Genomic DNA, 25,572 nt, shown 5'->3' with positions numbered 1-25,572 from the left:
GGTGTATAATGCGACGGTCAATCCCACTATTCGTTGGTAAAACAGTAGCCCAAGAGTTGGCGGTGGGTGGTGATGACTAGCTGCCTTCCCTCTAGTCTTACACTACTAAATTAGGGACGGCTAGCACAGATAGCCCTCGGGGTAGCTTTGTGCGAAATTCCAAAACAAACAAAACAAACAAACTCTCCTGTGCAGTAACGAATACCTTTAGATAACAGAGATCAAAGTGCTCGACCAACGTGGGTGTCGTAAACAATTCAGAAAAGATAGTTACTTACCGTGAAGTTCACAAGAGTTTTAGTTATAAATTTTAATATAAAAACAAAAATGCAAGTGATATACATTGTTTTATTCGTATGGATATTACAAACAGACAAATCTACGTGTGGTAAGTGTTTGTTCGTATCTGTTATTAAATTAGTATGTAAAACATGTTTATTCTAATTTAACAATAACGATGAAATTACTTGTCAAACAAAAGAGTACTTCCAAAGTACAAGCCAAAACTGGTAGAATTAGAGCATGTCATTTGATCAACTCATTTTGCATGAATGTCTACGCTTCAGAAATATCAAAATTGATTTACTGATTTTAATTATCAGTAAGCAACGATGAAATCACTTCTTTTGTATTTTTTAGTTTATTCATTTTTCAGAGAAGAGCATTCATACGTTACAAAGAATAAGATGTGGTAATACCAAGCTTTGTTATCAACTTAAACTTTGAAGTATTTTGCACGTGGGTCGTCAGTTAAAGTCATCATGACCTTTCACCAAATCAGGATAAACAGCTTTACTTTTATTTTTAACAAGAAATCGTCACTCATACCTATTCCATGATGGAACGCAGTTACAACGTAAAAGCTGCGTATGCCAGTTAAAAATTACAATTTGTAGTCTGTGGAGCACAGGTCTGGTGTTACAACAACAAGAGTTCAAGTTTGAAACAATGACTGTAGCATAACTACATATAATTTAAATCTATTGACTGATGAGTATTCATTGTTTTGACTTTTGTACAAACTACATATATTTTAATGAAAATATAACTTCCAACAAACAGTGTATTTAGATATTTTGTTGTTCTAATACAACATTTATGTTAATTTACAACGTTGTTTGTAAACAGTGTATCTAACGAACATTAAAACATATATTACACATAGAATTCGATCATACAGTTTAACTATACAGCAATACAAATCATTCCAAAAAATAAATATGGATACGCAATGTATGATAGACTTGGTTTTAAAGCATTCTTTACCATATTCAGACATGCCTCGATGAAACTTGCAGTGCTCAGTATGTCTTCATAGAATTTCTGTTCCCGCTGGACAAGGAATTTTTAAACTTGAATCCTTTTAGGGTATAGTTTTGTTAGTGTTAACTCTGCCTTGCACAGAAACTCCCTTCAACATATAGTCGGCACAGATGTTACGCTTACCAATACAAGATTAGTTCAATTGTTTTGAACGCAAGGTAGAAGTATACATGCACACAGACGAGCAATCATGTCACAAATTCACAAATCCTTCCCAAGTAAAACGTCTCATGTAAATCTAAGTACTGGCTAATTCAGTTTGTATGTAACTTATATATTCATGACCGACAATCTAAAAAGTAACACACTTAGAGAAAAGTACATGATAATAGATGTTACCACGCTATTTTCATAACACTCAATGTGCACTATAATGTATAAAAAGGCATAACCGCCATCTACAGTAATCACACCACTGAACTATTATGCAATGAGAAATAAAATGTGAAATAGCTTAAATTTTTAGGAATGGGATACAGAGTTAAAACTAGGTTTATTACAAAGGTTATGTTACGAACAACAACATAGTTTAATCCGTCCATAAACAATTGGACAAAATCAAAATAAATATTGCTTATTAACACAAAACACGCAATGTTACACACGTATAATAAACAAAACACTCCATTTCACCCGTGTGTAAACGAGTTTCTATCGGAATAAATTAGCAATTTATGTTTAACATACTAACACTCAGAAATGTTTACCTCAGTTATCGAAGATTACGGTGGTTATGTTTTCGCTCATATGAGTATGTGTTTATCATCAAGATATCTCGAAAACAACTGAATAGATTTGGACAAAATCTAGTATACATTTTAACTATGACACAACTTAGAAGTGATTAGCTCGTTCAAAAATGATCAAATTTTGATGAAACTTGGTGGATGCATGTAGAACAGTATTCCTCGTTTTCCTGCCAAAATGGTCCGTCTCCGTTCATAACGACGGACACATTTTCGTATTTTTTTTTTAAGATACGGATATGATCAACGCTTGATGGCGGGGAGTGAGTCTACTAAATGTCCCTCTAGTTTTCTGTGGTTTATGTCTTCTTTAATAGGTTTTAGTGAATTACATTCTATAGTTCCTCGTGTTTTTCTTTTTTCTTTTGAAATGTATCTTGTGTTGTGTGTTGTTGATTAATCGTATTCTTTCTAACATAGGGAGTCAACAAAGTAACATAACTCATCATGAAGAGCAAGATAATCAATCAAACAAAAGTGGGATTGCACAACCAGATTTCAAAGATTCTCTGGTAGGTAATAAACAATGATCATGATAACGACGTATATTAAACCTAAAACATCAAAAATTTTTATTAAAAAAAGTTCAATGCACTACTCAACGTATTATAAGTTTCATACGTTAACTGATGGTGTAAAACAAAAGCAATTTTAACCTCTTAGTTTCAAGGGAAAAATACACATTGATTTAAAGTTTTATTTTATTGTTCCAGCTTTTAAAATAGTTCTTCTTATTATGTTTGTGGTAAACCTAATAGAAAGATTTGATAGCTTAAAGAAATTAAAAGTAATGTGAATCGTAATTTTCCTACTAGACAACTAAAGTTTTTAGATTAATTTATTTGTTGGTACGGGGGTTATCAATAGGTAGTATACAAGGTTAAAATCTGACGTGGTGTAATCCTTGTCAGATAAAATTTGACGAAGTCATGCGTCAACGATTTCATAAACTTCTCTCTATTTAAACCCTTAGTATTTTTGAAATTTCATTGTATGGAAACAGCGACTTGATCCTCACTATAAAGTGCAATTCAGATTACCTTGAGAAGAAGAGTTGTATAGTAGTATCTCTAATAAATGTTTATTAGTCTTTTTGTATACCTTCAGTTTATCACTTCTACGACAGACTTGGGAATGACAGTCACAACTGTGAAGGACACCTCAACCTCTGATGAATTGAAGGAAGCTGTTATCTCTGATGAATACGAAGATGTGGAAGAAGATCCTGAAAACTACATTTTGATTCCACATATTATTGAAGAACCAGTGAAGGACCCGAGAATGTATGAACCTGATCCCGAGCAAACAAAGTGGATTATACCTTCAGGTGTAGACAACACGATGTTTGTGCCCGAAGAGAAAGAAGACGGATCATTTCTAGAACTTAAAGACGACAACCCTCTGCGTCACATAGAATTGCATTCCATTAATAAAGGACCAACATCGAATATTTCTGTTACTCAACTCGAAATGGATTATTGTAAACTAAACCTGAGAAACAGAGCCTTTAGAGAAAATGACATAAAGGGGATTCAACGTAAGAAACCCAAACGTCATTCACGGAAATATAAAATAAAAGGAAAAAAACAGAGTAAGTTTCATAAAACTCTCATAATGTTTTTGTTGTTATTGTTGTTGAAAAGTTGAGTGTAGAAATATTGTTGGTGTTAGGCTGCAATACAATTTTTATTTCAACTAGACGTATGTTACACTTGAATACGAGTGAGAAATTTATGTGGATTGTTATTTTTAATTTTGCGCTGAAAAGTTTATGTACACACAATCACAAGTATCTGTCCATATATTTACACTTAAAACTTTATAGAAAATTATATTAAACATCTTACAATGTAAAACATTGCGAGATTAAATTCAACTGTAAACTTTAAAGTTTAAAATATGCTGCAATCCATTGTTTTTAATGAAAACTTTTACTTTATGTTTGTAAATTTACGTTATTACCTCATTAATAAAAATAACGATAATTAGTTCATGGACTCGTTTTTTACTTTCAACTAAAAATTAGAATATTAATTTTTTGTTTGTGTAAATAGGAAAGCTACCTCCTAAACGAACCTGGCGTGAAACATGTTGTATCCGAGGGAAGCGACATGCTAACAAATCATCCTTATACCTTTTCGATAACATATACAAAAACTGCAGACGCGTCGTTTCTGAGAAAACAGTAGCAGCCCGTCGTTGTAGTCGAGTGTTCAAAAGATGTTGCGTAACAGTAGCTTTGAGGTAAGACTATTATGGTATACCTTTAGTAATTTAGTGTAAACATCTTTTTTGATAGCATTTAGAGTTTTTCGTTATGCGTTTGACCGACAAAGTCATGGGTGCATGTTTGAAGAAACGTATTTTTCGTTTGAAGCATTGTAAAAGATATTTTGAAAGGATCACTTGCAGTTTTAAGCGTTTTAGGAGGCTTGTTTATTAACATGGTTAAGCAAGAAGTATACTGTATTATACGAGTTAGTGAAGAGATTCGTAATGATTTAATCACTTAAGTAATCTGGCACTCGGCTTTATAGTAGTGATTCATTGACGTAAATGCTGATTACGTAAGCAAGTTATCCATAAAGCTTTAAGTGCATTACTTGTAGAACGGAACGTTGACTTGAACTTATCAAGCGACTTATATTGCAAAATAAGCAGGTATTAGATAAAAGCTGCTGTATATTAAAGGTTTGGTTAGTAGGTAATCAAAGATACAGACAACGAGTTACGTAAAGGCCTTGTTATACGAAGCATGCACTCTCGACAACAATGTAGTACTGCGTCTTCTGTGGCGTCAATACGAGCAATACAAAAAACAAGTCGCATTCGATATTTTTTGTGGCCCGGCATGGCCTAGCGCGTAAGGCGTGCGACTCGTAATCCGAGGGTCGCGGGTTCGCGCCCGCGTCGCGCTAAACATGCTCGCCCTCCCAGCCGTGGGGGTGTATAATGTGACGGTCAATCCCACTATTCGTTGGTAAAAGAGTAGCCCAAGAGTTGGCGGTGGGTGGTGATGACTAGCTGCCTTCCCTCTAGTCTTACACTGCTAAATTAGGGACGGCTAGCACAGATAGCCCTCGAGTAGCTTTGTGCGAAATTTCAAAAAACAACAAACAAACGATATTTTTTGTAGTGTTTATTTTGAATTTCTAACAAAGCTACACGAGGGCTATCTGTGCTAGTTGTCCCTAATTTTGCAGTGTAAGACCAGAGGGAAGGCAGCTAGTCATCGCCACCCACCGCCAACTCTTGGGATACTCTTACACCAACGAATAGTGGGATTGACTGTAATGTTATAACACCCCCACAGCTGAAAGGACGAGTATGTTTTATGTGACGGGGATTCGAACCCGCGACCCTCATATTACGAGTCGAATACCTTAACCCACCTGGTCATGTCGGGCCGTATTTATTGGAATAAGAGTTTAAAAAAGACACGAACCAAAAAAAAATTTGAGCTGAGAAGTAGGGTGTTTTCTTTTGTTCTTGAAGCGATAAAGTGTTCTCTAAGAACCGTGATGAACTAATTAGCACAACAAAAAAATGAAGTAGGTTTAGAAAGAAGCTTGAGCGGTTTCGAATAATTATTATTTTTTCAGGTGTAAAAAAAGTGATGAATGTGAGGTATATTTAATAGAACGATCCACTTAATTTTAGAGACCAAACTGTAAATATATATATTTATATATAATCAAATGAACACCTTTTTTTTTTTGTTTTTGGTCACATAACACAAACTATTCTTGTGTTCTACTGATTACTGACTATTGTTCAAAGCTGAGGAACCTACTTTGTTCCTCGTAATCTGAGGATTGCGGGTTCGTATCCTAATCGCACCAAACATGCTCGCCTTTTCAGCAGTAGAGCGTTATAACGTTACGGTCAATTCGTTGATAAAAGAGTAGCCCAAGGATTGTCGATGGGTGGTGATGATTAGTTGCCTTCTTACTGGTATCACACTGTTTAATTAAGGACGGATAGTGCAGATAGCCCTCTCATCAGTGAATAGACCATGAAGCTCTGGAATGCTTATCATAGTACCAGTGAGCATTCTGTATTGAACAAAAAGTTTTTCCAAGGTGACTGAAGCTTCTCTGTCCTTATCATCAGAATTTAGAACCATTTTTTGGATAATGTTTCGCCAGGGGTACAAGAGAGGAAAAAAAATGGATGAATTCTGGAATAGTTAGATCTTGGTCGACATCACCAAACTTTGTTCGAGTGAAGTAATATGTGGTCATTCAAGGATAAACCTAGCACACAGTCATTAGATCTTCACAAAAACTAGAGACTCATGAATCTAATATGTGGAAAAACAGATATATTAATTTGTTACAGGTGAAATGAAAAAGAAAACAGATGGCATGCAGTCTAAATAAAGACGAAACATGTTTTTACTGAAGGAAGAGGACAAATTGGGCTTAATATGTTAATGGAGAACTACTACAGAATGCTGGAGTTAAAATGTAAAACAAATAACGGAATTAAGTTTGCATTTGAATGGATAAACGAAGTAACAGACGATTTTAATCTAAAGGTTAATAAAATTAGACTTTACTAACAGTATAATTAAGCAATATATGAATACCAGACACCAGTAAATCAGAATAAACAGCGACATAACTTTATAAGGGTACCCCTTTCTTAGATAAGAAACGTTAAGACGGATCTGATGTAAAGGCACCGAAATTGTATTCATGCTAAACATTTCTTCTGTAATTGACACATCATAAATCGGAATCTCATCCCACTTCTACACAAACAAGATTAAGATATTTCTTGACAGGTTAAGCTACACAATTAGTACACAGACTGAATTTAACACGTGACTTCTACCAAATTTAAACTTTTCAAAATTAGAACTTGGAAAAATTAAAACATTTGCGGATGTGAAATATATATTTAAATTTATATAGCGTAAGAGAGTAAGCTATGTAATTGTATACTAGAATGGAAAGTTCTGGTTTAACACAACTATATAGAAAACATTTCTGTCTTGGTTGAACTTTCCAGGTTTACAAAAGAAATAGTATTAAGAAACATCTAATGTTCACCATCGCGTTTTTCAAGCACACATATCAACAAGTTTATCATATGTTTCCGAATTCATAACTTTAACCAAAAAAAATCGGGTTTTGATACCCGCGGGGCGCGGAGCACATATAGTCCATTTTGTAGTTTTTGTGTTGCATCAAACAAACAAACAAACAAACAAAAATATATAAAAAAGCGATACATTAATTTTAATATTACTTATTTCAGAAAATAAAAGTTTTATATATAGTGTTTTCCCAGGAAATTCTACATCCATTACCGGAAAATGGGCAAGGAAGAAACAGAAGATTATTTGTGACTGTGAATACGTCCAGTAGCGCTTTATCTCAGCAGTGAACAACGTATTTGTCTGAGTGTTTTACAAAAATTACTTTATGTTTTTCATGTTTAATATTACATCTTACTATGTTAAACAGTTTCACTCAGTATGATTTCATTCAACAAACACCGTACTCTAAGTCACGGTTGAATTTAAATTTCGGTTTGTTCGTTGTTAATATGTGAAAACATTTCAACTACTGAAAACTGTAAAATAAACTGAAGTAAACATGTATAAATATAGTAAACTACCGGCCTTTTATAGTAAAAAATAGTTATTTCATTAAATACTTCTTACATGGTTTTCATTCGTAATGATGTAAAATTATTTACACAAGTCCCTGAAAATGTTCTGTTTCAAAGGTAAGTATAACCAAAATTTAGAGTAACAAATAATTTACTTTTTACTTTTTAAGTTCATACGTCATGCATTGTTGTAGCCTACAGAGTGCATAATTCTTCTCGTGATTCATGGCATACGCACGTTTTACTGACATAATGACAGTACAAATTGCAAAGTTAAGCATCTCCTATATGATGCCATTTTATTGTCTACTGACTGACTGACAGACAACACACTATTTTACACCGGTGTGAGAGCTTAAAAGAGATAACTCCCAAAAGAGAGCCAAATTAAATTATAAAAACAATTTTTCTCACAGGTAATGTTGCACATCTGTCATACACATGTTGAATTAACGTTTACCGAGAATCTCCAAATATTTAATTTATAACATACATGTAACGTAGAAAATAATATAAAAAGTAGAAAACTATCCTTTCTTCAACGGTGGAAAGACTTAAAGTAAGCAGTAAGATTGAGGGTTTTTTGTAACAAAATAAATTAACATCTTTGGTTGCGTTTGCTATGACGATGCTAACAATGGTTGCAACACGTTATTATAGAGACTATGAAGACAGTGCACCAAACAATGCTAATAATGATTATGAATTCATACCTTACGAAAGTAACAGTAGTGTGAACACTTACTTCTATATTTAAACGTTTAATCATGTGAATTCTTACCCTGTTCAAAATAATAAACGTATTTAAGTCCTTAAGAATAAATATTATATTATAGAAATGCATGCTCACTATAATGAGAGAAAAACAAAAACATCGTGCATGTAAAAGACGTGTTTGTTGAAAACATACAACAGTCGTGTCTTTTTTTTTAACTATTCTGAATACGCCCAACAAATAAAGACTTTACGGGAAGTGAAACCATATGCAAAAATACAAGTGTAACACTTACATATATGTGGTCTCTACACTGAAATAAAACCACCTGCCGAATAATATAATAGTTAATGAAGCTCAGATAATTACATGGAAGTTGTGTGTCACAAAATATATTTATAAAAAAATTACATACAGATTTCACAACAAACGGAAATCATGCGCCAAGAAGTAACAACAATAACGCAACGAAAAGATTCATGATACGTGTAACGGATTTAATATTAGTTTAATATGTATGTTTGTTTCAGTTTAATATATATTTATAAATGTATATAACTTATATTGTTAAATGTATATTGCACAAGTCCTGCCTGTTCTCTAAATTTGTAGAAAATTCTCGAGTGTAAAAATCAACAAAGTACTATGTGTGTATTAAAATACTAATGATTCCCAGTATTATTTCCAAATGAATTTTCGAGAATATCGACTAATGAGTATAAAAGGTAGCCATCGCAAAACGCAGGGAGATTGTTTCAAAATATTGTTGATCTGCTACAGTCAGTATGCTATCAGCCTAAAAAGCTATAACTGTGACAAATGCTTATTAATCGGAAGACTACAGATATTTGGCCGCGAACGTTTACAGATTTCGAACATTACAATCCTTTTAACTTCAGAGAATTAATTTCGAGGACATGAGATATTGTCGTCGATGATAAACTTACGTGTGCTTCAAGCTAGCTAGCCGTAAAAAGGAGTTTACAGTGTATTAACTTAGAATTACATCGCTAGTCGTGGACCTGGACCATTGATAAAATATTCACTTCCAGATCAGATATAAGACTGAATATTGTTTGTGAATCTGTAAAACTTTTGTATATAAACCGATATTTGCAATAACAATTTGTAACAACCGTTATTACAACTGTATTGCTGTTTATGTGTTTTGTATTTTTTCTTATAGCAAAGCCACATTGGGCTATCTGCTGAGCCCACCGAGGGGAATCGAACCCCTGATTCTAGCATTGTAAATCCGAAGACATACTGCTGTACTAGCGGGGGGCGTATTGTTGTTTATATATTAAAATATATTTGTGTTAAGAAAGAAAATAGCGTGTATTAATCTTGTTGGCAAGAATCATAAATTTAATAAATATCGAAATTTAATTAGCTTCTAAATTCAGATTCAAAATTCTGGCTACTTGGAACCGTAATTCGCAACGTACGTAACATAATACATCGGAGTCTCTTCTGAGATTAATTATGATACCTAACATACGTTGTGCAAATATATAACAGTTATGAACGAACTTTACATTGAACTGGATGGTTAACCTTATTACAAAAGAACTATAATTCCGAATAGCCTGAAACTGAGCTAAATTTTAATTTGGATTTAGAAGTTAAATAAATGTCGATATGTATCCAATATATGATATTTATTAAGAAGATTTATGTACACAGTTTTTTACTAATACAAATATATTTTTACATATGTATATGTATATAATCAGAGTTATAGCTTCCGAGGTTTATACAAGGGCAATCTTACCTACTGGGCAAAGTTATCAGTGTGTGGTGCCCTGAGCATCTGACTAGTTTGTCCAGTAAGTAAAACTGTCTATGGATTTATAATTCCTCAACTATAGTAAACCAATAATATATACTGCCTCTTGGTGCGTGGCGTTTATTATTTTTATAGATGTGACTTAATTTAACGGAACAATGCTAACGATATACCAGTGTTTAAGTACCTATATATGCTGTTGATTCTTACACTCTTGAGATAAAATGAACTTATTAAACATTTTCTAAATATTGTTTACTTTCACATCCATCCCGTAGAAAAAAATGGACAACTTCTCTCTACTATATGTGCTATAGCCTTCACCAACATAAACCTAAGCAATCATGCGGAGAAGTAATATTGTATAGCTTTACAAATGGCCATTTAAGAAAGAAACAACATTGTAAACAATCTAGCAATCACACAAACGGTATTGTAAAGAAATACGTAGCCTCACAAACGATCTTTTAAGCAGATCGTTTAAGCAGATTTGGTTTACATACCATGCAGATAGGTATGTAAACCAAAAAGAACTAAATGTAAACAATTAAGCAGTCATACAAAAAAAACTAAATAAAAACAACCATTTAACTGCAGGAACAATACATTCATCAGCCACGTAGACACTAGCACACCACTACAGTCATGTTGTTACAGAAACAACAACTACATGAAAAAAGCAAAGCACGTATTCTTACAACCAAGTAGATTGTAAACATATCAAAACCAATATTCATATAAAATAACCATATTGTCACAGAAGCAACACAACATGTGGATAAACCTGCAACCACATAAAGTTATCTATAAGACGTATTACCTCACTTTTTGCTTTTGAATAATATGATAAATATTACATAATAAAGTCTGAACCATCACAGCTTCAATATATACACGAAACTTTACTAAGTGAAACCACAAATTATTAAAAATCCAAATATTCTAAATACGATAAAATAAAAATATACAATAATTGTATAGCCAACATTCCATTTATTTATATATGTATGTGTATAAATATACAATATAAACCATTATAATAATAAAAAATGATAATGAAACAATTTCAAACGTACAGAAATACCATTTAACATCTCCTTTACCCTTCACGACAATAATATCCGTTGCTTAGAAAGAGATACACAGAAAAAAAATTCTTTCACTTATTAAAGCTTTGTTGCTAAAATTTGAGATCCATCATAATCACTAAGGAAATCTAACTCTTTCCCTTGTGCAAATTTTAATATCACGTGCACACAACATTTGGTGGATTTTTTTTTTACATGCCATACTCTAAATACGATTCATCTTGATAATTTTGCATTTGAAGTCATGCTATAGAGCATAAGACGAGCTTCATCTATTTTCTTCCCCCATTTGTTGGTGTTATTTGTTTTGTTTGGACGTATTACTCTCATTTGTCTCTAGTCTTGATAAAAAAAAAAAAAGAGCAACATAACCACAACTGATTGCTGTATTTAGCAATTTAATGTTTTCTCTTTGACTACAGCACACTTATAATAGACTTGAGGGTATTAATTTCTTGTCTAAATATTTCTTACTACACTTTATTATTTTTTTTAAAAAGTTCCATGACTTGTTTGACAAACAATGATTATCATATTTTACTCCTTTTGCTCATTTCTCATGACTTTTCACGCAGTTCTAATTCCATTTTTCATAAATTTTAGGTTTGGTTTGAGAAATGTGACTTTTAGATAGTGAATTTTCTAAAACGATTTTGAAAAGTTTGTTCAAGTAATGTTTTGCACAACAAGAACTATAAACACAATCTATTGGGCAAATATAAAATTGTACATACAATATTTAACGGATTTTCTTGAGGTTCGATATTCAGAATGTAGAAATAATTTACACTAAAATATCAAAAAAAAACGTCAGTATAATAGGATACCTTTAAATCAAAACAAATGTGTTGTGCTCATTGTTTGAGAACTGGGTAGTTTGAATCTGATTACAGGAAAACTATCAAGTGTGTATGGTATTTTCATGGGTATTTTCAGTAATGGAATCAGCAGTGTATCTGTCGGTGTTTAAAACTAAAACATAGAAGATTGAAAGTTGGTAATTTAGCTGAATGTTTTTGAAAATGAACATGGCGACTTACTAAATCTTGCTAAACTGAATCAAACTGTATGATTGTTATAGCTTGGAACTCAAACAAGAATAAGCTGATGAAATTTATTTCAGAAGATATATAAAAAATCTGTACTTGCGGTATGTGATGTTTTGATTGTTTTCTAGTAGTAATAGGTGATACTGCAATATATAAATATGTTGCCTCTTTTTAGCAAACATTTGTGGATCCTACTTAAGCATATACTAAGAGTTACTTCTAATCTTCGGCTCGGCATGGCCAAGTGTGTTAAGGCGTGCGTCTCGTAATCCGAGGGTCGCGGGTTCGCATCCCCGTCGCGCCAAACATGCTCGCCCTTTCAGCCCTGGGGGCGTTATAATGTACAATCAATCCCACTCTTCGTTGGTAAAAAAGTAGCCCAAGAGTTGGTAGTGGGTGGTGATGACTAGCTGCCTTCCCTCTAGTCTTACACTGCTACATTAGGGACGGCTGGCGCAGATAGCCCTCGAGTAGCTTTGCGCGAAATTCAAAAAACAAAAACATTTTTTTTTAAGAATGATTGTGTAATTATTTTGGTGGTTTCAGGATGTGTATATCTAATATCTACGGTCACTGTAGAGGTACTATAGGTGTTTTTAACTGTGTTTGTTAGCAACTAATACAACAATATTCTTACACCCACTGTAATAATATCCGTCTACTGATAGATACTTGGTCTTACCTTTTCCGGGGGCAAGATTAGGATGTGAGTTTAATAAGTTCTTCCTTATATTTCTTACGATAAATTTATCAGTGTTCTCATGTTGACATTTTGGATAATGCTACATATCTTATCGATGGATTATGTAAGTTTACTAATCACTCCAAACACATATAATCTGCCCTTAGCTTAAATTTTCTTCTCAACTTATAATGTCTGTTTCATAGGTTAATGGTCACATCGCAACCTTATTGGCATGTGATATCACTTTGCGTTTTGTCTTAAGCTTGTGATAAGTCATTTATAATTACATTGTTACAAAAATTTCTTATCAGATCTGCATTTGGTTGAATGATGAACTATTAATAGCTATTATATTAAGATTATTCTCAAGTCAGTTAATTTCGGTAACATGATGGCTATGAAAAGTGAATTAACTGGCTCCAGTGCTCAGGTTAGCAATGGTAATATACAATCTGATACAGTGGCTGAGCAGTTAGTTTGAAGGCTTATAAGGCTATAAACCGGGTTTCAATACCCGTGTTGAGTAGAACACAAATAGCCATGTGTATAGCTTTCTGATGAACGACAAACAAACTGATACGGGCAAAGTTATTCTAATGACTAGATTAATTCTGAGTTTCCCATTAAGTAAGCAAATTGGTTTGATTAGAAGTTATTATCAATATACGTTAAAAAAATCATTCTTAAGCATCCACATAAAGTAGGTGGTGGATTTGGTAAATTTCATAGTAGTAGGGATGAATTCAGAATACTTAATACTTCTTTTGTTTTAGTAGGCTAAAACAAATTTAAAACAGCTTTGACTTTTGGTATTCTAAGAAACTTCTTACTCGTAGACTATCCACAACGAAGATCACCTTGATACTTTGACGTACCCTGAAGGCTTGTTTTCAGCCTGCCCTCTTAAGCAAATTAAGAAATTAATCATGTTGTCTTCAAGGATCTTCTAAGAAACTACCTATCATGAACACAGTTAAGGTCATTCTTTTGTTGACTTACAAATCGATTTCACGAGGCTACTGAGGCATTAAACAGTATTAACCAAATTCAAAGTTGGTCTCAATATAATTGCTATCATTAAACTCCTTCTGCTATTAGTCTGGTGTCAAGTTCTAGAAGCAGAAACAAGATCCTTAAGATATTTCACCTGTATCTGGAAAGAGAAAAGCGTCCACATGGGTGATAAGGGATGACATTTCTCAAGTGTACACAGAAGGGGTGTTTGCTCTCATTCTTTCTCACTATCAAACACTCAGAGAAGTGGATGTTTTATAAGGGGAGGGTGTTTGCACTCCCTGCTATTTACTGTCATTAATGTATTTGCCACATCTGCTGTAAAAGTGTGAATGATTTCCTCCATGCTTAGTGTGATATCATTGTACTTAATTTTTGAAAAAAGTTTTTTTGTTTTACTATGGATTAATGCAAGTATTAATATTTCACTCCTCTTCGTGTGAACTACTATGATATTGTTCTTGACAAGTTTTATTTTAGGCATGTAATTCCTGGTATCTCCATTTTATCGTCCAGGTTTCTGGTATTGTTATTAGTTAACATTACTATTACTTTCATAATGTCATACTGGTCATTTTAGTCCCAGACATGTAGAATTCTCTAACCACGAACTGTTCTGTTAATCACAGAGAGCAGACTGTGTAGAACCTGAAAATATACACTACTAAGGATTCACTGTTTAAAATCCCAATAACTAATTCTGGATTAAAACAAATAATTTCTCCTTTTTTCTGTGAATGTTAAAAGTGTTGGAATTTAAGCTCATCTTAAGATTCATTGTTACTGGTAGAAGGACTAACAGCAGTTGAAACATGCATTCACGAAATATGTAACTGATCATATGTTGGTGATAATGCTGTTTTGTTCATCATTCAAATATAGTTAAGCCCAGGTGGAATCTGAAGTATGCCAATTATTCCCTGACTGGTTTACTGATTGGCATACTTCTAGAAGTTCGATAGGAGAGAAAGCTATTTCTATCGAAACACTTCTTTTGCTGATAACTGATCATACCATAGTTAAAACATTGTCTGTAATGTTGGGCTTATAAACAAATATAAATGGATAAACTTTTTTTACTAGCCTTGATATCATGTTATTTTATGGTGGAATTTGAACATTTTCTAGCCTGCAGCTTTCTCTGATGATGTTACATTTGAATGTATGCCAGGAATATTAAAAATTAAACGTTTTCTAAGCGAAGTAGTTTACTAAATTTTCTCTGAGCTTCATTTCTACAATGTAAAATTTTTCGTAAATTTCTAGAATAACGTTTTTCGACAATTTTTTACACTTAAGTGTATTTTTGAATCATTAAATATTTTTTGTCATAACAAAAATTTCACTTAATTTTTAAATTGATGTTTTATCACACTACAGAAATATTCCTTATATTGAACTTCTTAGTTATCATGTAAGTATAAAATTTTTCCTAAGTTTTCTTGAAAAACGTTTTTCACATTAGGTAATTATGTTTAAATTTTCTTAGGACATCTATTTAAATTTCCCTGAAATATATGTTTGCACTGGGTAGTGTTTTATTAACTTTTCTAGGATATTATTTTCACAATAATTTTTTTTTTTAAATTTTGTTTGAATATCTTCTTCATGCTAGAGACTGTTTCCTTAAATTTCCCTTATGTCCTTCCTTACATTGAAGAATATTTCTTTTAATTTCCCTGGGATACTTTACTAAAGTAGGAAACATTCTTGAGATATACTCTTACAATGAAAATGTTTCATTATATTTTTGTCTTCGATAGCGTTCTTTACACTAGACAATTTCTCCTTAAATTTACCTGATAATTTTTACTGTAGAGAACTGTTTCTTAAATTTCCTTGGTGCACGATGTCAAACTAGAGATATTCCTTTATTTTTCCGAGATATATCTTAACCTTAGCAAATTTATTCGAATGTTGTTGTTTTTTCTCAAATAAACATACATATATAGCTGAGAAAATTACTGTGAAAATAAAGTGAAGTTTTGACGTAGAAGATTAATGGTGTGCTGTCAGTGGGTACTTAATACTTTTCTGTGGCCAATGGCATTGTCTCGATATCTAAACAGTGTACATAAATATGATGCAAAAGTCTCTAAGTTCTTCAAGCCCAACTCAGTATGTATCTGTATTAATAAAAGAAATGCAACATCCTCTATTTCTTTCCAACTTTTTCTTTTTTCTTCATCTTTTATCAGAGTCATACTCGTAGGTTCTTGTTGTTTGTTGTTGTTTTGAATTAAGCACAAAGCTACACAATAGGCTATCTTTGGTCTGCCCACCACGGGTATCGAAACCCGGTTTTTAGCGTTGTAAGTCGCAGACATACCGTTGAGCCACTAGGGGCTGCAGGTTCTCTCCCTTTTTGATGCACTGATTAAGAAGAATGAGACTTGAAACTTTATTGAAAAATGAGGATGAATCTGTGTATTCTGAAGGCAGTGTGTGCTCTTAATGTTGAAGTCTCTTTTGAAATTGAGTCAAACTTTCGTTTATAGAAAAAACTGAAGGCCGTGTTTAAAAGTGATGAAAAATTTACACAGAATTAAAATTTGACTGTCAATGGAATGTCAGAACTACAAACACATTTGACAGTCTTTCTCTTGCCTGTTTCTCTTTCTAAAATGACTTTCAAAATCGGTTGCTATGTTACATTGCAAGAAAACATCCATTCCTGATATAACTTGATATATGGTGGCATTGTGTTATGGACTTGTACTATTGAGGTATTGAAGTAGTAAATTTTCCTAAGATGATGCAGTTTTATCGTTTCTGTGTGAAGAGAAGTTTAGAACGGAAAGGATATACAACTGCCCTGAGTCACTAATTGCATAAACTTGGATTGTGAAAACTATTAATTTGAGAGAAAATACAAATATAACTATAGTCTTTTAACTAATTTTAAGCAGCAATGTGTTCTTCGAAGCTAAACAGATTAATCAGATAGGTTACCATACCCCTGAGAAATTTATTTTCCAACAAAAAAATGTTAAAAGTCATCATCATCTTGGTTACATATGAAAACTATAATGAGTCTCATTTGAGAAAACTTAGTAAGGGAAGAGAGCTCTGTTTCTGAAAATACAGTCACTTCATCTAATGTTCCAAAATTCTGAAAATTCCAAATTCTGAAATCCTATTTGAGAGCCAAACCTTAATGGTTTCCATGTTGTAGCAATATTGGGAATGTTGGACAATTTTAAGGACTTACTTTTAAAGGGTCCCATAAATATTACTATATCAGTAACGAAAAAAAAGATAATTTTCCTTCAGTGTTTCACATTTTTGCCTTGGTCGTGTCATATAATAATTGTTCAGATCTTATTCGAATAAAAAGAGTTAAGTTAGGCTTAATTTCCTTTGTATAACAAATGAGAAACATTCTGTTTCTATAAATTTGTAAATAAGAAGAAATGTTGAATTTTCATTTGAAATAAATTTAGATCTTATTCTTAAAGTTTCAACTCAAGATCAGCCTCTTTTTTTTTTCTAAGGAGTAAATATGAATGTTTGTTTTCCAACTGTGTTTATGCACTATTTTTCAAATATTCGTGCAATATTCAATAACATAACTCTTATCCCAGGTTTTCAGTACTATTAGTTTTTAACAAAAATATATTTTGGCTTTTTGTAACTTGTGATCTCTGAACCCAATCATGCTAAATTTAACTTACTTTGCTTTCCGCTTAAAACAGCACTCTATACCAAGTTTTATGTAAATAAGATGTGGCAAGTTGTAAATGCAACATTTTTGTGTAGGTTTTCATGAAATGATCTAAGGATAAAGTAATATTTACTATATTTATCTGAGGAGGTTAGGAATATATCATATCCCATAAAACAAATATGCAACTTATCTAAATATACATCTATATTCATAATAGTTCCATTAAAGAGTAATTTCTGGAAAAAGACTCAACCACTTGCTTTAAAAATAGTTTCGTAGGTGATGTGTAGCTTTGTGAAGAAAACATTTCAACATTTCTCCTCATATGCTAGAAACTTTTTTTGTCCACAGCAGCTCAGTGACATAGATAATGGTTTTTAAAGTTAAATATTGACACTAAATTCCAATGACGAGAATAGCACAGGTAGTCCTTAGTAGTCGTCTGGAATTCCGCATAGAAAACAATCAGAAGAATGCACGTGGGTCGATCTCAAACAATAGGAGGAGAGATCGAGAAAATTCAGTTATACTTCCATGAAGCCGTCATGATACTTGACAACTGCCAGAGAGCATGTCGCTAATATGATATCATAGTTCAACTGTTACTCAACAAAAAGCATGTTGCTAGTCCGTGAAGGGACACCAAAGAATGCATTGATATGACGAGCATGCAGCTATTTTGCAAGGAAACCATCAAAATATAATGTAGATCAACTAAATATCAACCTTATAATAACATTCAAAGTGTTAAAGTTCATAATTTAATCTAATATACATAGTGTTGTTTTTACAATTACAGTTGTGTTTTATAAGTAAAACTTGAAATATTCTACTTTAGCCTTATCAGCTTTATACTTTTCCCTTTTATATTGCGTACATTGTACAAAGGTGGATGGTGTTTCTATGTTGGATAGTGCTATTATAGGCAGCTTATGTTATTACATGCGGATAGGACAGTAGATTTATGAGCTTCTTGTAGTGTGTTACATCAGTGTCTATATTTAATTATGTATATATACATATATATATACTAAAGATGTAAATCTGTCACTTGTAATTTTTATTGGGTGAGGATAATAATTGTCCTTGACAATATATTTCATTTTATTGTAGTTTCATTTATAAATGTATATGTATTACAAAAGCAGACTATTCTATTATATTTCCATAGAATTGCATACAGATCTGAAAATGTCTCAACTTATGTTTGTAGTTTTCATTTGTATATTTAACTGTATTTCTGTAGGTGGATAATGTTACTAACACATTTAACATAATTCTGAAAAGTGTTTATCACACCTAATGTTTGTTTGTTTTTTTAAATAATTAACGGGAAAACCAATTGTGTTTCTATGATTTAGTAAGCCTTTAATGTATGGATTAAGTAGTTTATGCTTCTATATTTATTTTTCATAGCATAGTTTACATTTTATGTGGTTTTTATACATGAAGGTCTTAATGTTGATTCATTTTTATAATTAATATATAGCATAGGGCTAGCCAAACTTGCTCAACGTAAGAGCCACATACAATAAACTTCAACTGTTTGAGAGCCGCAAGACACAAACAAATATTACACACATATTTTTATTGTTGCGTGCACATTTTGTTACATAAACGTTACATAAATGTTAAGAAGTACACATACGTAATAATATTTATTCATGTATGTTGTTTTTAAACTGTTAATTTGTATTAGTTTCAATAATCACAAAGTACATATATATATATGTACCAAATGTTTTCAAAATCCTGGCTGATTACTGTTTTAACTATATTGAGCGTATATAATACGGTAACGAACTACGGAAACATCTAAGAAAAATAGGCAAATTTGCATCTCATTAACATTAAATGAGACTGACAAAAATAAAAATAAAAGGGATAAAAACAGATATTTTTAATCATATTTGTCTTCGTAAATGTATGGTCAAAACATAGAGGAAAATATGTAAAACAATAAAATTAGAGATATCTTAATCAGATGCCACCCTACAAAATTTTAGTCTTATAATATTTTTCTGACACAAAGAGACATTGATAGAATTATCAAGCTATTTACTGCTAGTAAAGGTCTTGTGAGTTTCCATCTTGATTGTGAGTCGTTGAAATTCCGGTTGATATGTTGTCAAGTTCAAGATATTTTATTTCTGAAACTTTCTTCCAGAACTCAATTGTAAAATGGAATTTATGGCTCATCTTTAGACTCAGGTCGTCCTGCAGTTCTATTCGTTCCATTGCCACAGCAGATGATTCTGTAACCAGAGGTTCGAGAATTGGACAACCATCATTGGTCACATCAACCATGAATGGATTTAAAAGAAAGCCGAAGCAGGGCTTCAACTTCTGCAAGTTCTCAAACTTGTCTAGGAAATTATCAAGCAGTCCTTGAAATTTATCTTTGTATTCTTTCAGTTTGTGGTCTCCTATTTTAATATCAGGGAATGTATTTACTCCCCTGTTGAGATTGGGAAAGTAACTAAAGTTTCTTGACAATATGTCTCTTTGAAAAAGTATTCGTTTATTCTGAAAGCTAAAAATTGTCTGAGTAAGATCAGAAACAATCTTAACCTTCCCCTGGTGTGCCAAGTTGAGAGTTTATAGAAGATTCATTATATCAGTAAGAAACATTAAATCTTGCATCCATTCATCACTTCCAAGTTGAGGATAGAATCTTTTCTTTTCTTCAAGAAAAGTAATAATAGACTCTAATGCAGTAGAAAGAGATGTCACTGGGTTTATCTTCAAGCTCCAGTTCTTCAAAAACATTTTTGAATTGTTGGTGGGTCTTCCCATTTGAGCGTATGAAATTGACAATTTCAAGAGCAAATTTCATAACATCTTCATACTTGAAGTATTTGGCTGCCAGGTGTTCACAATGAATAATGCAATGAACAGGAAGAAACTCTGAAAAGCTGGGATCAATTTTCATAAGTGCAATTAATCCCACACTTTCCCCACCATCGCAGGTGATCCATCCGTTGCAACACTGACGATTTTATCCAGTGGAATATCAGCATTTGTTAAAGTTCTTTCAAGAGTATTTTTAATGTCAACACTACAAGTTGTTTCTTTTAGTGCCACTAAGTCCAACATCTCTCCTTTAACAGCATCAGAAGAAGCATAACTAACAAATACCGCCGATTATGGGTTGCAGTCAAGGGCTGAGCTGAATGCAAGGAAATTCTTTAAATCATTTTATATTTTCCCTGCAACATCAGCACTGATCTGGGAGATAAGTCTCTCTGTAGTGTGGTGTGAAGCTGGTGTTTGTGCTATTAGTCGCTGAAGTTTTGTGTTATTTTGATCTAACACTGCAACAACTTCAGCTGTATTCTTCTTAATAAATTCACCATCATAATATGGGCGTTTAGCACGAGCAATATTCCATGATATAACAAAACTAGCTTCAGTCGTTGTATCAACTTCCTTACTGAACATTGTCAACAGCGTCTGCTGGCTATTTAGTGATGATTTTAACACAGTTAACTTGTTTTCTGTAATTCTGATTTAGGTGGATAATCATACGAAATGCTTTTGTGATTTGTTTCATAGTGGTGTTTCAAGTTAGTGGTTTTGTTATGACTGAGTAACGCTTTGCAGATAAGACAAAGGTTTACGTCCTTTAATGGTGAATGCAAAATCTTCCTCCCACTCTGGCTTAAAATTTCTATTTTCATCTTCATACTTTTGCTTCTCATAATTTGATGATGCCATCTTCCTTCACAAAATTTTCACAGACACTTTTAGAAAAATAAAGTGAAAAGAAACAAAAAGCTCCAACGCACGCAACGCAACCAAACTCTACAGCGCCTAGTATCACATTAACAATCCGCTAATTTCATTGCCCACAGCACAGCCACACATGCCACAATCACGCGATCGCAAGCCACACCCACTAAAACCAACATTGTCAGCACCAGCTTGTACGATTACTGATTCTCCAACACCATTCCTCTGTAATCCTTGTTGATCTACATTTTTAATCCCTGACTCAAACCTGGCATTAAAATTAGGATTTTAATTCCTAAATATATTTACTCACCATGAACATTAAACTTACTTTTTAATCCAGTGGACTCTCAATTTATATCCGGTAAATACTTATAAAACTTGAAATTTTTTTTATTTACCTTTTATATCAATTGTGTTGCAAAAAAGAGCTCAGCTAACATATTTCCGCGAACCGCACGTTATACATCAAAGAGCCGCGGTTTGACCACCCCCAATGTAGCATCTTTCCCTCTTAAAACGATGCTTATTTAAATCTCTAAATAATGCAAAATAATTTTCATGTTTACCTTTATAAGCTGATTCGTTCCACTAAAGTTTAAAAGAACTATATAAAAATATTTTAATCATTACTGTTGTAGTAAATTATATTATTACCTTTCTGTAGAGATTTTCATTTTGAAAATTAAATGAACTACTAAATATAGTGTGTGTTTGTGTGTTTTTCTTATAGCAAAGCCACATAAGGCTATCTGCTCAGCCCACCGAGGGGAATCGAACCCCTGATTTTAGCGTTGTAAATCCGAACTAAATATAGATGTTTCTTTTTGTTTTTATCTGAAGTTATTAATATTAAATGCAAACAATAGAAAAGTCAACATATACATTCACCAAATTGAATATATAGGCTCACTGATCATATGTCGACCTTTTACTAAGAGGGGTTGATGAAATTCATGGTCAAGTGGTTAGGGAGGTCAACTCGGATTCTAAGGGTTACGAGTTTGAATCTACGTCCCAACAAACATGCTCAACCTTTCAGCCGTGGGAACGTTAAAATGTTACTGTCAGTCCCACAAAAAGTAAAAAAGTAACTGAAGCATTGGTGGTAACGACTAGATGCCATCCCTCTAGTGTTATCTATTAAATTAGCACAAACAGCTGTCGTGAAGCTATGAAGAAAATTCAAAACAAAGAAAATAAATATAGTTTATAAACAAAAAGTTGGTATACAATTATTGTATTTCGCTGAATTTATCATGCTTTAAAACATAAAACATTTTATATTCACTACTCAATAAGTTCAAACTATACCCTAAATTCATTAACTAAGAATAATATTTGTATGTCACTGAACTCAACAGTCTGTAAAAAATGAATTTATCTATTCTTCCACTTTATATAACGATACAGAAAGCTAAAGATACATTCATGACGTTCTCAAGATTTGACGGTACATTAGGAAGTTATTTTCTGTTTTAAGTAATTGCATGTTTCAGTTCACCCGGTTTATAATTGAACAATTTTTTTGAAAGAAAGGGGGGAAGGTGGAGGCGTAAAGGCTTATTACAAAGTGTTAAGTTAATGGGTTTTAGTTCCATTTAACACCGTTAAACGTTATTTTATAATAATTATTAAAATAATGGAAGTTCGGAGTCTTACAATAGTAGAAATAAGGTGGTTTATTTCCACTACAATAGTATCTTTATACTTAAACATTGAAATAATTGACTAATTTAACATTATTTTGTAGTAGATAATACTTATTGAAAAGGGTGGAAATTGGGAGTCTTAAAATTATATAAATAGACGATGCTTTACTTCTACTACAAAGATATTCTTAAATTTCTAAAAACTCGCGGTAACTGCCTTTTTACAACTGCCTGCAAATAGCGAAATCAGTAGAAGTTAAAACGTTTGAGTTTAAGCACTCAACTTCTAATCTTTAACAGATTATCCGTTGCTGTTAACTGTTTTCTGAATTTCGTGCAAAGCTACACGTGGGCTATCTGCGCTAGTCGTCCCTAATTTAGCATTGTAAGACTAGAGGGAAGGCGGTTAGTCATCATCACCCACCGCCAAATCTTGGGCTACTCTATTACCAACGAATATTGAAATTGACCATAAACTTCTAACGCTAAGACGGCTGAAAGGGTGAGCATGTTTGGTGTGACGGGGATTCGAATCCGCGACCCTCAGATTGCGGGTCGAGTGCCTAATCCACCTGGCCATGCTGGGCCATGCATGCTGCTAACTAGTTTGACATCTGCGTTTGGATTATATCTGATAAATGGAATATGCCCAACGCTTTTGAAAACTGTGACCACACGAATTTCCTGTTATGAGTTGATAGAAATGACAAGAACAGATAGTGCACAATTTCTTTCAGTTTTCTCAGCCTCATTGTGAATGTCTAGGCTTTCATTTGTATGTATGCATACATCATAATAATAAAAATGAGTAATTCTGAAATATTTATTTTAAAGTAACAGTAAAGGAAAAATAGTTCTCGAAATGTTTCTTTCAAATCCTGAGAAGTTTAACAAAATCTCAATTATCTTTTTAAAATGACTTTTTATTAAATAACAGTCTTTTTATAACATATGAAGAAAAGTACAAAACTTAATTTCTTTCATAAATCTAATTTCAAAGATTTCAAAGTTTCTTTCAAGATACGGTACGCTAGAATGACTGCTTATGAAACAACAATTATGTCTTTTTTCTCGTCAGCAATGTGAGAAAAAAACAATTAGCTTTTATGCTTTTTTTTTTAGATGAAAACAGTTTCTACTGATTGGTGGCACTCTGTAAATTGAAACAGTACAAGTGGAAAAATACAGTCTTCAATTTTTGTTGTTTTCACTAAAGGAGCTAATCTTATTTTGTCTTCTTAATAACAAACTTTCACAAGTCCATTTCCTTTTAACTCAGAGTTTTATTTCGTCGTTTCGTATTAGCTTTAGAATGAACGTCTAATTTGAGACAAAAGTATTGATAAATGTAATTTATAAACGTTTAACTTGTAAAAATATGTATCGTTTCTTTATTGTTGAACACACACCTGCACAATGGTCCATCTCTGCTCTGCCTTCCATAAGTATCGAAGCTTGAATTTTAGCGTTATAGGCCTTTAGATTTACCGCTTAGCCACCGAAGGGGGAATGTAACTATATTGCCAAGACGACATTTTAATCACAATCGGGGTAGCTGACAATCAGTTTTCTTTCATGAAGTTTTAACGTAACTTTGCATGTACACAATAAGTTATACAAATAAACTCAAATTGAAGATAAGGACTACATTAGAGTATTAGCTTTTAAAGGTCTTTCTCTTAAATAACATCATCACTAAGTACTGCTGTGCTTAGTATGTAAGGATAGGGCAAGAAAAACATGGCCGCTGCATTCCTTCTACTACCCTATGACGCTTACAAATAATTTCTAAGCTTGAGTTATAGCTTTATTTGAGCACCTTATTACTTTATCGAATGTTTTACAGGTTGTGAGACTCACAATACAGTTTAAAAATGTTACTATAATGAAGAACTTGGAACAAGCTAAAGTGTCAACGTGTTTATCTTTTTTTTTTTTTCTTTTCCCATGCTAGACAAAAATGTATGAATTTTTTGCAATGACTTTATTACGACATTTTAAGACTACTAGGGAATTGTATCACTTAGCACAGCAGTGCTTAGTATGATTTAAAAAAAAAACACAATTTTAGTGTAAACAAAGTTACCATTACCCCTATAAATTGATTTTTTTTACAAAATTCGTTATTCCTTTAAAAATGCAGGGTGAAACAGTGTACAAAGCATTGAGTATTTTACATTTAACAGTCATCTAAAGCTCATCTATTATTGGCTAGTAATTTCACTAGCCAATAATAGATAAACTTTAGATGACTGTTACGTCTGAAATACTCAATGCTTTGTACACTATACAATCGATATCTTTAGGAAGATAACTTCTGTATTATAAGTGAAGGAAAAATAATCAGTATATATTAAATTTTATTACGTAATTCATAGAATACACTAACTTTGAACCAAACAGTATTTTTTTTTTGTAAATGTAAAATGATGTATTAGGAACAATGCCAAAATGAACTCAAACATGAATATAGGTATGATACAGCTATGC

General features: G+C 32.6%; 1 protein-coding gene across 9 annotated transcripts in view; it reads left to right on the top strand.

Annotated features, from left to right (window-relative positions):
- The first annotated feature begins 231 nt into the window (after positions 1–231).
- LOC143226007 (uncharacterized) overlaps positions 232–25,572 on the top strand; it is a 42,160-nt gene continuing 16,819 nt past the window's right edge. For 3 of the 9 annotated variants that reach the window (XM_076456358.1, XM_076456355.1, XM_076456360.1), the window contains exons 1-4: positions 232–388; positions 2,490–2,581; positions 3,177–3,660; positions 4,124–4,313. In XM_076456358.1, the coding sequence (XP_076312473.1) occupies positions 328–388; positions 2,490–2,581; positions 3,177–3,660; positions 4,124–4,313 (827 nt within the window). In that variant the 5' untranslated portion in view covers positions 232–327. Of the gene's footprint in view, positions 389–2,489; positions 2,582–3,176; positions 3,661–4,123; positions 4,314–6,410; positions 6,559–7,356; positions 9,544–9,592; positions 10,274–13,853; positions 15,392–19,865; positions 22,038–25,572 lie in introns of those variants that run through there. The other 6 variants (XM_076456362.1, XM_076456359.1, XM_076456356.1 and 3 more) reach the window with 6 other exon arrangements.

This window comes from Tachypleus tridentatus, chromosome 9 (genome assembly GCF_004210375.1).
Source record: "Tachypleus tridentatus isolate NWPU-2018 chromosome 9, ASM421037v1, whole genome shotgun sequence".
In the NCBI taxonomy this organism is placed as follows: Eukaryota; Metazoa; Arthropoda; class Merostomata; order Xiphosura; family Limulidae; genus Tachypleus; species Tachypleus tridentatus.
This window is presented reverse-complemented; position numbering and strand designations above follow the sequence as displayed.